The sequence below is a fragment of the Danio rerio genome, chromosome 16, assembly GCF_052040795.2.
Source record: "Danio rerio strain M-AB ecotype USA chromosome 16, GRCz13ab, whole genome shotgun sequence".
NCBI lineage: Eukaryota > Metazoa > Chordata > Actinopteri > Cypriniformes > Danionidae > Danio > Danio rerio.
This window is the reverse complement of record NC_141036.1, coordinates 44,895,949-44,908,748: the sequence shown is the minus strand read 5'-3', so window position 1 is coordinate 44,908,748 and position 12,800 is coordinate 44,895,949. Positions and strand designations below refer to the sequence as shown.

The following is a 12,800-nucleotide window of genomic DNA, read 5'->3' as shown; positions in this document are numbered from 1 at the left end:
CATCTTCGCTTCTGTCTGTTCCCGCAGGATGCCTATTCTCTTATTGAGTGTGATTCAACATGACTACATTCATTTAAATTTAGAAATTTATTTTTTAAAAGGTTATTCATTAAAGAGTAACTCATTCATTCATTCGTTTTCTTTTCGGCTTAGTCCCTTTATTAATCTGGGGTCGCCATAGCAGAATGAACCGCCAACCTATCCAGCATATGTTTTATGCAGCGGATGCCCTTCCAGCTGCAACCCATCACTGGGAAACATCCATACACACCCATTCACACACATACACTACAGATATTTTAGCCAACCCAATTCACCTGTACCACATGTCTTTGGACTATTGGGAGAAACCGGAGCACCAGGAGGAAACCCACGCGAACATGGGGACAAAAGTAACACAAATATTTACAATAACAATGTGCTGCCATTTTCAATCACACATACAAGAGAAAAAAAAAAAGCATTTTATTTTTCTAGAAGTTGTTTTGTTACAGTACACTGGCAGTTCAACATTTAACAATATTTAACAAAATTAACAATATCCCTATCAAATAGCACATAATATGTCTCTTTTTTGGCATAAACTCTTTTACATCATATTATATCTGATGAGGTTTTTCATTTAGGTTCTTCTTAGTTCAGTTGCGTGTCATTTTCAGTAAACCACTGACCTGAAATCTATTTCAGAGGGGGAACACCACCACAAAAGCAGCATCTGTTGAGCACTGCATGACATTAAAATGTATTCTGCTCTGAAATCACATCAGAAAATGAACCTGATACTATGTGTGTATATTAAAGTCCGCCTTGCTACTTAAACGGTTTTATTTAAACTATGGACTTTGTAGAAAAACAACATATTTATTTCAAGAAAATTTAATGGAAGTTGTGCAGAGTAACATCAGATAATGGAAAAAAAAACAAAATATGACAAACAACAATAATGGAGCCTGTAATGGAAAGATACGCTGTTAGAAAATGTGTAAAAGCACAAGTTCAGTCAAATCTTACAGCAGATCCTCAATGCATTTTTGATAAATAGGGCCTTTGGGAAAGACTCAATAGGTTTACAAATGAGCACCATATTATAATCAGTTCTTCACTTGGATTTGCATAGTAATTAAATTATCCTTGTTTCGTAGCGTTTTAGGACATTAGGAGGCCTTTACCCAGGTAGCAAAAAATTCTGGCCCAGATACTAATAATTGATATGTGGGCATGTAAGTTTGGCCTATCTTTTCCCACACTTTAAAATACATTTTTATTATTTTTAAATAAAGAATTAAAATTCTACCTTACAGAAAAAGCAGCCCTATAGCCCGCCTAAAACGCAATGATTCATAGGTTTATCAATTTCATTGCAGTCGTGACACACCAACATGTCTGGCCCAGTTCAGGCTCAGTTATGGGTTTTTAACTTGGCTGAGACTTGGCCCAGATATGTTTGGCCCTTGTCTGGAAGCCAGACTGGGTCCAGTCATGTACCGAAATTCACTGCGGCATATGGGCCAAGCAAAAGCTGATTAAGTGGGCCAGAAATATTTTGCTATGAGGGTAGTTAATTAAAGGGATAGTTTAGCCAAAAATGAGCCAACATGTACACCCCCTCATATTGTTATAACACCATATTTTGTCCTTGTCATAACACAAACTGAGAAAGTAATATTTATTTTTTCAATCATTTTCTTTTCGGCTTAGTCCCTTAATTAATTATAAGTCGCCACAACGGAATGAACCGCTCACTTATCCAGCATATGTTTCACAGCGGATGCCCTTCCAGCTGCCTTTCACTGGGAAAGTAAGTAATATGATTAATTAAAATGAATTTAAAAGCAACTTAATTAAAGTAATGATCAGCATTAATCTTTAAAAATGGTTGTTTTTTGTCATTTCTATTTATCTTGATTCTGTTTCCGGGTGAGTTGTTGTAAATTCCAGCACTAGCAGTTGAATGAATGTGTGGTCATGCACAAAGACAAATGGTCAAAGTCAGATTTTTCATTATATAATATAATAAACTGTGGTATGTGTTTTTATCTGAACCTCATGTAATTCACGGGATTATTTTTCGATACGTTTGTATCTTTTTAAAGACGCTGAATGCTAATTATTACCAATATGTAAATGTTTCCATTGTTGATGCGGGGAAAAAAATGACATAAACAAAACCAGCATGAGAAAATAATGACAGATTTTCAATTATGGGGTAAAGTATCCGTGTAAGGCAGTATTAAAAATATGGAGAAGAAAAAAAAATGTGACCACTTAAAATTTTTAAAGCAGTGGTCTTAGACTCAATTCCTGGAGGGCCACAGCTCTGCAGATTAGCTCCAACAACCTCCAACTCACAACTGCTTAATAGTCCATACTCGGTCTTGGAGAGCCAGTGACCTGGAGAGTTTAGCTCCAACCCTAATCAAATACACCTGAACAAGCTAATCAAGCTCTTAGGTATAGTAGAAATTTCCAGGCAGATGTGTTGAAGCAAGTTGGAGCTGAAGTCAGCAGGACACCGGCCCTCCAGGACTGACTTTGGACACCCCTGCAAAAGGAACTACATAAAAATAGGCTAATTTTATAACTCCCGTGGAGTTAAACAGATGAAGTTTACCATTTTTGAAGTTGGGTCTGGCGGGAGCACTTTTAGCGTAGCTTAGCATAAATAATTGAATTAGATTAGACCATTAGGATTTTGCTCAAATAAAAAAAAAAAGTTGATGACAAATGAGTAGTGTAGTTTTGGCCTATTCTTAGACGTCTATTAGATTTTCACTGACAGCCCAAATTTAGCCTTGTTTTAGCCAAGACGACTATGTTTAAGACATCCATTAGACATCTTTTAAAAACAAGAAATGCTTAATGGTTAGTGACCAATTGGAAAGGATTTACTTACAGTTACCTAAAACAACATCTTTAAGATTCTATAACTGATCAGATTAACCCAACTAAAGACCACTGCTATTTGCTAATAATCTGGGATTAAAACATATGTTCCAACTCAAAACCATTTTTAAAACTGCATGTCTGTAATAAAGACAGTAAAATCACTATGTAATTCTTAACTGCTATGATCACTACGACTGCATGGTGTCAGTAAACGCGCATGTGTTTGTGTGAGACTCATCATTTCAGAAAGGCTTGAATAAACTCCATCACAAATATATAAAATAGACTTGGTATTTTTGACTAATGAGCTATATGTCAGCTTCATCCCAGTCTGTCTCTGTCCCTGGCTGCTGTTTATCTGATGTAAAACATGATGAGAAGCTAACACACATGGGAGCGGTGGGCAGGGAGAAGCAGCTCATTCGAATTTAAAGCCACAGGCTAAAAAACAGCTACAGTATGCTCAGACACTAAAATGAGCAGATTCTGTACACTATAATTAATAATCTGATGGGCATTTTGAGCTGAAATTTTACAGACACATTCTGAAGACACCAAAAGCTTATTTTACATCTTGTAAAAGGGGTAAAATAGGTGCCCTGTAAAATGAATATTATCAAAACTCTTTTTTCATGGGAATGCTATTGGTCTAATCCAATTTATGCTAATCTAAGTTAAAAGTGCTTCTAGGGTAAATGGTAAAAACTTATCTATAGAGGCCTATATTATTAGACTAGTTCAAGGCTAGTAGAACTTTTGTTATTTTTACCAGCCTCCAAAAAAGACAAAATGGTTTATTTGAAATTAGGAAGACATAATATCAGCCCTTTATGAAATTAAACAAATATAAACAGTTTAGTCAAACACATAACAAGAAAACCCAGAGAAGCTCAGAGTGTCTTGTTTTTTTCTTTTTCTCCACAGCTGCATATTAAACAGAGATAAACTAAAAATCCAGCAAAAAATTTAGTGTTTAATAGACGTCTAAACCGATATCTAAACGTAGACGGCTTGGCTAGACCAGTCGTCAAATAGACAGATTAGATTGCAGATTAGTTTTGGCCTATTCTTAGACGTCTATTAAATTTTGGCTGACAGCCCAAATTTAGCCTTGTTTTAGCCAAGATGACTATGTTTAGATGTCTATCAGACATCTATTAGACATCTTTTAAAAACAACAAAACAAAAAATGCTTGCTGGGAAGTGTTCGATAGGAAAGGATTCACTTAGTTACCAAAAACTTTAAGATTCTAGACTCAACTGATCAGATTAACCCAACTAAAGACATCACTGCTCCAGGAACAGTGCATATAATCGAACATGTCACAGTACATGAGCTCAGTCTCTATGCATAAGTTAATCTTAAGAAGAGCGTAATGTGTTTTTGGTTGTAAATACTGCTTTAAGGCACTTTGGTAAAGTACATAGATGTTATTTCTATGGTTAAAATTCAAAATGTTCACAGTGGTTCAATGGTAAAAATGTGCAATGTAAGTCCTCAGGGTCACATTTTGATCTAATGAGGCTCCAAAGGAATCTCGATCACGTCCTCCTCAATAATCTCTCCTTGTGGGAACATGGGCACCGGAGATGAATCGTCTTTCTGGCATGATAAATCCGTGAAAGGACTGAACCAGGTCACAGAAAGAGGACCTCCAAATGCAGACTTCATTCCTTCCCAGCACTGAGTCTTCTCCCATGTGGGGTCTTCACGCTTCAGCTTTTCGATGCCCTGCAAAAACACAAACCACACCATTGTGGGTCTTGAAAAAGACATTTATAAATCTACAAATGATGGAAACAACACCCATATCAGCAAATAACCAAATGAAAGTCCATGAACTGAAAAGGAAAGCAAATGGTTATGGTGTTTAAATAAAAAAATATATACAATGGCAAGTGATTCACTTTACTCATGCACCTGCGTGCTGCTTGTGTATAATGTTTAAAGGGATGGTTCATCAAAAAAATTAAATAATTGCTGATAATTTACTCAGTTCATCCAATATGAGGGTGATTTTTAGATTTTAGTAGATCTTCAAGTATGATTTCTAGTTGAAACTGTGATCTTATAGATTGATGGTGCTCTATATTGTCATAAATGTGCTCAGCAATGTTTTCAAAGGCTGTGGATTAAACAGCCTGGTCTCATGAAGAAACGCAACTATTTTACATTTTGTTAGTTTACTGGTTAATACGTATGAATCCATAAGTACAGTCTTATGAAAACGTAAGATTTTAAAAGGTAAGCATGGCACTAAACCCGCCCCTAAGCCACACCATCATTAGGAGATAAGCAAATCGTACTAAATTGTACGAGTGAGATCTTACGAATTCATACAAATTAGCTACTAAATCAAAAAGTTACGATTTTAAAAAGGTAAGCATGGCACTAAACCCAGCCCCTAAACCAAACCGTCAGTGGGAGATAAGCAAATCGTACTTAATTGTACGAGTGAGATCTTACAAATTCATACGAATTAGCTACTAAATCAAAAGTTACGATTTCAAAAAGGTAAGCATGGCACTAAACCCCGCCCCTAATCCAAACCGTCATTGCGAGATAAGCAAATCGTACTACATTGTACGAGTGAGATCTTACGAATTAATACAAATTAGCTACTGTATCTAAAAGTTAAGATTTTAAAAAGGTAAGCATGGCACTAAACCCCGCCACTAAACCAAACCATCATTGGGAGATAAGCAAATCGTACAAAATTGAACAAGTGAGATCTTTCGAATTTATACGAATTAGCTACTAAATCAAAAAGTTACGATTTTAAAAGTGAAAGCATGGCACCAAACCCCGCCCCTATACCAAACCATCATTGGGAGATAAGCAAATCGTACTACATTGTACGAGTAAGATCTTACGAATTCATAAGTATTAGCTACTAAATCAAAAAGTTACGAACTGACGTGAGATTTTGTTGGGATTAAAGGAAAATAATATTGTAAATCATGTTAACAGGTATTTATTTTATGGCCTCTATATGTTATTATTGACTCTTAAAGCACCACACATAATACTTTTGCTGCTTGGTCAAAAGTACTTAATTAATACCAGTTGAACCAACACAATTCTCAAATGGGGACAACTTATTTGATTTTACCAATTTTAGTGGATTGAACATAAAACAATTAAGTTGGCTAAATTGATTTGTGTTAAGACAACACAAAGGAATTGACTTGCATTTTATGAATGACCAATTAAACCCCAGCATAGCTAATGGCCTGTTTACACCTGGTCACTTCATGCATTTTCTCTGATTGGAAAGCTATCTGAAATATGAAAAGGGTTGCATTTACACTTGGCCACTTTATAAACACAGCTCAATCTCACAAGGAAACTTAACTATTTTAAATATTGTCTGAAAACGGGATAAAACGTACAAATAAACATGACTTAGTTTATATGACAACTTAAGATTTTTTAAAGGAGGTTTGTACCCCAAACCCCACGCTAAACCCTACCTACACCTCATTGGTGGATGAGCAAATCGTGCTAAAATGTACGAATGACACTGTACAAATGAATACGAATTAGCCACTAAATCAAAGTTACGATTTGCCATGAGATTGCATTGGATCTTTGATTCCCATGCTATTCACAAACTTAACAAGGTTATGTTGACTGAAGCATCAGATAAACAGAATTTAATAAAAAAAATATTGAAATGTATGCTATATATCTTTTTCTATATATCTTACAATCCTAAGCAATACATATATTGATACAATTGACTTGATTGATCTTTTGTCTATATTGATTTCAACTGAATTGTAGGCTAGAGGAGGTTTTTGTTTTTTACTGTTGTGACAGTAAACATCAGCACAAGCCTAAGGCTTTTTAAGCCATAATTAGCTACAGTCAGTAGGCTAAATTATTATTATTTTTAATCGCATAAGTGCAAGACATTCAAAAGTGTAAAAGGTTTCCAAAAAAAGCACTGTGCCTTTCTAAACAAAGGAATGCTATATGATATGTTTTTTTCTTTTATTTTCCTTTTCATTCACAGAGATAGGCTAATACAGGTGCCTGATACATGTCTTTTGTTAAAGATGCCATTTGATATTAATTTAGCATTCTAATTTTATTATATAACGGCTAATAACTGGTCAAATATTAAATGAAACAAAAAAATAAAATAACAAAACCGTCCCTAAACTGTCACCAGTGGTGTTGTTGAAGTATGTTATATTTGTTGTGTTGCGTATAATATATCTGACAATGATAAATAGCCTATAACATGCTCTCACATTTATATATTTATTCCATTTTGGCAGGAGTAAATTTTGCAACGAATAAATTCATTTAGACCGGTCCAGTTTCATCTGGAATTCTCCTAACCACATCTTGAAGTGGTTCAGATAGCAATAAGTAACTAGGTGTAAACAGGAAATTCACCTATATCTTGGATGAGTAGTTAAATTATAATTTATCATTTTTTGGGGTGAACTATCCCTTTAATGAGAGATAAGCCAAATGACTGCCACTTAAAGGAACACATAAAAAAAACCACATGGATCGTGCAGCATGCCCTCACATTGAAATGAATCCACAAGAAAAGAAAAACAGACCATTTCAAATAGCATGCTTTCAGACAAACGACACAATAAATGTGTTTAAATGCTTTTTAAATCAGCAGCAATTCAAAGCTTACCTCCATTTCACACCAGTCAAACAGGGACATCGGCCTAATTTCATACTAAATATAATTAGAAGCTTTTTAATTAATTTTAAAACATGGAAATAGAGTTTTCTTTTTTTGAGGAAGGGAACCATTCATAAGACAACACAAAATGATTAGGGAAACTAGGTTAGTGTCAAAGAAAGAGAGGAAGTAGATGGGGGAAATACAGACCAAGCAAATTTGAAAACATTTGGATCTCTTGAGAAATTGCAACACAGTGATTTTGCAATGCGAATGGCATTTCAGCTGCTGATACTATTTTAGACTTTTCAGAGGCAGAGATGGCTTTGTAATGTGGTTATGCATTCAGGAAACCCACTGTCAGACACATTAGATGTGATGTGTTGTTATATAAAAACACTAATGAGCGGGTGTTTCAGGTTTTTTATTCAACGTTTGACAAAGAAGAACAGAATGATTGCCTTTTTTCATATACAAGCACATATCATCCGTTCATTAGAACACAAAAAAAGTAGATCAATAAAATGTCAAATATATGCAATAAACCGAAACAATGGCAACAACGTGTAAAAATGACCTCTTCCAAAACACAAATTCCCACAATTTCTCAACCAGTTTCCTTTCTACATTCCTGAAAACCAGGTTTATGAACACATGCCAAGTAAATCAGCTCTAAAACAAGTAACACCTGATTATCACTTAGCCTTTTCAGTATAAGTGCTGCTGTCAGTCTATAAGTTATGTATAACAGCAAATATACCCACTGTATCTCAAAGCACATTCTTTACATTTCTTTAAGAATTCATTTCACTGCAATTATTTGCAGTAATTATTAAGGAGTATGAAATAATCTGACAATGAACCAGCTTTGGAATTTAATATCCAAATTGTATGTTAAATTCCATCGTAAGCAAACAAAATAAATAATTATACCCCCTGTTAAGCATACTAAATTGTTTAATAATATTTTTTTTATTTAGCAAAAGTCAATAACTCATGTTAAGGCCTGTTCACAAGAATGATAACTAGAACAATAGCTTTAGTGTCCTATATTGTTTTTGTTTATTATTAGTACGCTCTGAAGTTTGGAGCTGTGCAGAAAAATCCTTTTATGGCCTGTTTACTCTGAGAGGTACGGTGCGATACTGTTCGGTACACTTTTATGGCCGTTTCTATTGCCAAACGTACCAAAAAGTGAACAGTACCACTGTTTTGGGTACTTTTTGCAAAGGGTACCTTGCACAACAAAACGGTACCATAAGTCAGCAATAGAGGCACAGCTGAACGCTATTGGATAACAGAGATACGTCACTACCGCACACAAGCAGGAGAATGAAAACTAAGAAACCACCATGTTTTAAATACAAAGCTCAGACATTACATCGTAATATTATATGCATAAAACAACTAATCATGGTCGACCCAAGCTCAAACAAACCTTGTCGCCGTCTTGATGAACAGCCACAAAGCCAAGAAGAACAAAGTCTGCCGTGTCCTGTTTTTGTTTTACAAGGCCGTCTAAAAGTGCAAGAGGTTTCACTTTTTCCTGAGAGCTGGTTTGCACTCACCGCACATCTATATTTGAATTAAGGAACTTCTTGAACTTATCATAATAACAACGTGTGTGTGATTATTGAAGTGCTTCTAGCATCCGATCCTCTCAGAAATGGACAAACGCAAGAGTGAAGCGCAAAAAAAAACAAAGGAGCAAAAGATTTTTTCAGCAACCTAAAACATGAACAAACTGCCATGTTTAACTATTATCATCACCTTTTGGACTATTACGAACTCGGAATGATGGAATTACTTTGGTACTCTTTAGGCAGTGAAAATGCAGGCCTGATAAAGGTGACTCGTACCGACCCGTACCGTACTGTACCACTCAGTGGAAATGGGCCATTAAAAATCAATTCTGCCTTAATTGTGAGATTTAATGAAGGATAAATTCTGATTGGCTGGTTGTTTTTTTAATCACTCATCAACTGTAAAATGTTGTTCCCGTTATCATCTTTGGTGTAATGTACTTTAAATAAAAAAAATTTAATTAAAATATGTATCTGTAACAGTAATGAACCATTTTACTGAATGGTTGTCAGTGCTCTTAAATGTTAACCAGGAAAGGACAGGGGAATCTGTAGATAAATCTTAACAATTAAAGGGGTCCTTTTATGCCCTTTTTACAAGCTGTAATGTCTGGCTTACAAAAAATGTGACTTTAGTGTCATCTTAAAAGATCCCAAAGATCATTTATTATAGCATGGTTTAATAATAAATGACTGTTTAACTGAAAGTAAAAATACTGTTTTGTTTATGGATCTTTAAAGTCCACGTAAACCGAAAATAGCTGAGACTTTAATTTCAGTTTGCTGATGTCTTTCCAGCTGAAGCAGAATATTGAGTAAGGGGAGGGGTTTCTCGTTTTGTGGATCATTCCTTTATGGCAAACTAATGGTAAGGGGGCGTGGTTAAAATATTCGCTTGTTAAAGCCTGATTTATACTTCTGCGTCAAACGCCGGCATATGCTACGGCGCTGACGCATAGCCCTTCGCCGTGGCCGTCGGCGTGGCTGACGTGCACCTCTCAAAAATTGTAACTACACGTCGCAACGACACGTAGCGCAAGCTCTGTGATTGGTCGGCTTGGTTGCGCTGACGAGTCTGGGCGGGACCGAGAGCCGCGCGAATGGCGCGAGCCCAATGGAGCGATTGTTTACAAGTGTGGAGTCCCGTGAAGGAGCTCTGGATGGAAAGTTTTGTTCTGTGTTTACCTCATAGTTAAAGTTGTTCCACGTCCGCCGGTTCCTGCCTCAAAATGAGCGAGTTTGAGTCACTTGTACAACCAGGAAGTGTTCAGGAAAAGCAAAACAAAAGCGAAGAAACTCGACACAGAGGAACATTTACAACTTACTGCCAACTAGCGTTTCGGAAGTGTTAATGGAGACCAACAGAGACAGCGCACAGAAGTATAAATGCACAGCCACGCGCGTTGCATGCGCCGTGGGTTACGCCGGTCACTTGACGCAGAAGTATAAATCAGGCTTAAGTGTGACATCATGCGAAGTGACTTTATCTATTATCTTTGTAATAATCCCTATACAGTTTGATATACTGATTTTTTTATATAATAATAATAATAATAATAATAATAATAGTAATAATTCCTTACATTTATATAGCACTTTTCTTGACACTCAAAGCACTTTACACATTGGGGGGAAATCTTCTCATCCACCACCAGTGTGCAGTATCCACCTGGGTGACATGATGGTAGCCGTATTGCACTAGACCACGGACCACACACCAGCTGATAGGTGGAGAGGAGACGAAGAGGAGGCAAGAGAAGGTGATGAAGCCAATTATGGTATGGGGAGGGTTAAGAGGCCATGATAGACAGAGGGCAGTGCATGCCGGGGTTAAACCCCTCCTCTTTTTCCCAAGGACATCCTGGGACTCTTATCGACCGTATAGAGTCCCCTTCACTATACTGGAGTGTTAGGACCCACACAGTCCACAAGTTGGGCGCCCCTGCTGGCCTCTCTAACACTACTTCTGGCAGCCTGGCTTTGCTATGTGGTCTCCTATCCACGTACTGACCGGGCACAGCCCTGCTTAGCTTCAGTGAGTGACCCTGTGAGGGTTGCAGAGAGCTAGCAGCCGGCTAATAATAAACATTTACAATGCACTGTATTACTTTCGAAAATCACCATTGCAATATACCGCGTGTATACCATGATTTTTAAAATAAAATTCACTTTAAATGTATGATATGACTGAAAAGTAGTCATAAACAAATATTTTCTCAATTACAATTAGTAGCGGCTTGGACCTGGAAACTGTATTATATATGTGACCAATAGGTCATGATTTTAAAAAGTGGACAGTGGCAGAAGCTGTCAAACTGACATCAATAGTGAAGAACTGTCACTCCAGAAGTAAAAGCAAAATTAACTTGCACTGATTAATTGTTTACCTAAAGAATAGCAATGTGCGCTAGCAAAATAAAACATTGTAAATGTTGATTTCACGCAGACTTTAAATCCAAATTAGCAGCTGCTTCATGACACATATCCAGAAGAGGATGGAGCTGCTTATGTTTTAAAGCCTTTAAAATGCCCACTTTTATGCTACATGCCAGGATTTGTAAACGGAAGTAGAGCAATGCAAATGACAGTGTAAAGTCACGTCACAGTGAAAACATGGCACATGTAGTATCTTCAAATTTCATTTATACTACACACGGCCACACATTATAAACAGTATATAACGATCATGATGTATGATATTGATCATTTTGGAATGTCTCTAATACATACAAGCTTATAAGCACTCACAAATACACAAGCTGACATAATATTAGTAATGCATGGACACGGGTTATGCATCAGTTTACTAGATTGGTAAAACTGTGTCTCTCAGACATACATCTAAATAGTCTAATGTTTACGAGTAAAAAAAACAACAACCCCGTATGACTACATTGGAGGCATTAGAAAGGAGTTCAGAAACGCTGCTTATTAATATAATGGCTCTTTTTAAGAATGTGGACTTTATGGATCTTTTTTATAGCTAATGTGCGTTTGGGAATGTAAATGGCATAATAAGACCCCTTTAAAAGTACTTTAAGACAGTAGCTTATCATTTAGGGCGACATTCTGAGATTACAGCAGTGATTATATTAGCATAAACGCATGTGTATTATCTGTGCATCATCCGTCTTCATTTCCGTGTAGCTCAGCAGAGATTAGGACATGATAAAGCTTCCACTTTATGGCTGTACTTGAAATAAATATGAGCATACAAATGTTTGAAAATAAATGAGTAGTTTGCTGAAAAAAAAAAAAAAAAAACTAAACAAGATAATAAAGGTGATTTAGTCTCACTGGCAAATGCTCTGGTCAAATCAGGATAAAGAAGGGAAAAGACGCTGTTTATAAGCGCAGTCCAAGTGCACATGAGTCTCTAGCTTAAAAGCTTCCTGAGCTCAGACCACATACTGGTAGGGGTCGGCTTTTCCGTGGTCGGGTGTAGAAAACGGGCTAAACCATGCTATCGAGAAGGGGTGTCCGAATACCGCCTTCATGTTCATCCATTTTGTTTTTTTAGCCCATCTTCTCTCTTCCTTTTTCAACTGCTCTATACCCTAAAAACAAGAGATAACCGAGACTTCAGAGTGTGTGTGAATAGTATTTAAATAAAGTGAAAAGAACAACTGACCCATTCCATAAAACACAGGTTTTTTTCTCAGAAGACTTTATGTAA

The 12,800-nt window shown here is 36.4% G+C and overlaps 1 protein-coding gene across 5 annotated transcripts in view; it reads right to left on the bottom strand.

The window, feature by feature from the left end:
• Nucleotides 1-441: 441 nt before the first annotated feature.
• Nucleotides 442-12,800, bottom strand: part of zdhhc3a (zDHHC palmitoyltransferase 3a) — a 32,858-nt gene continuing 20,499 nt past the window's right edge. Inside the window, exons 7-8 of one of the 5 annotated variants that reach the window (XR_015510384.1) lie at nucleotides 3,997-4,618; nucleotides 442-3,775 (exon numbers count right to left, since the gene is read on the bottom strand). Coding sequence is in view for 1 of the 5 variants with exons in the window: in NM_001002725.1 (NP_001002725.1) it covers nucleotides 4,403-4,618 (216 nt within the window). In the remaining 4 variants the exon portion in view is untranslated. 5 annotated transcript variants of the gene reach the window in all.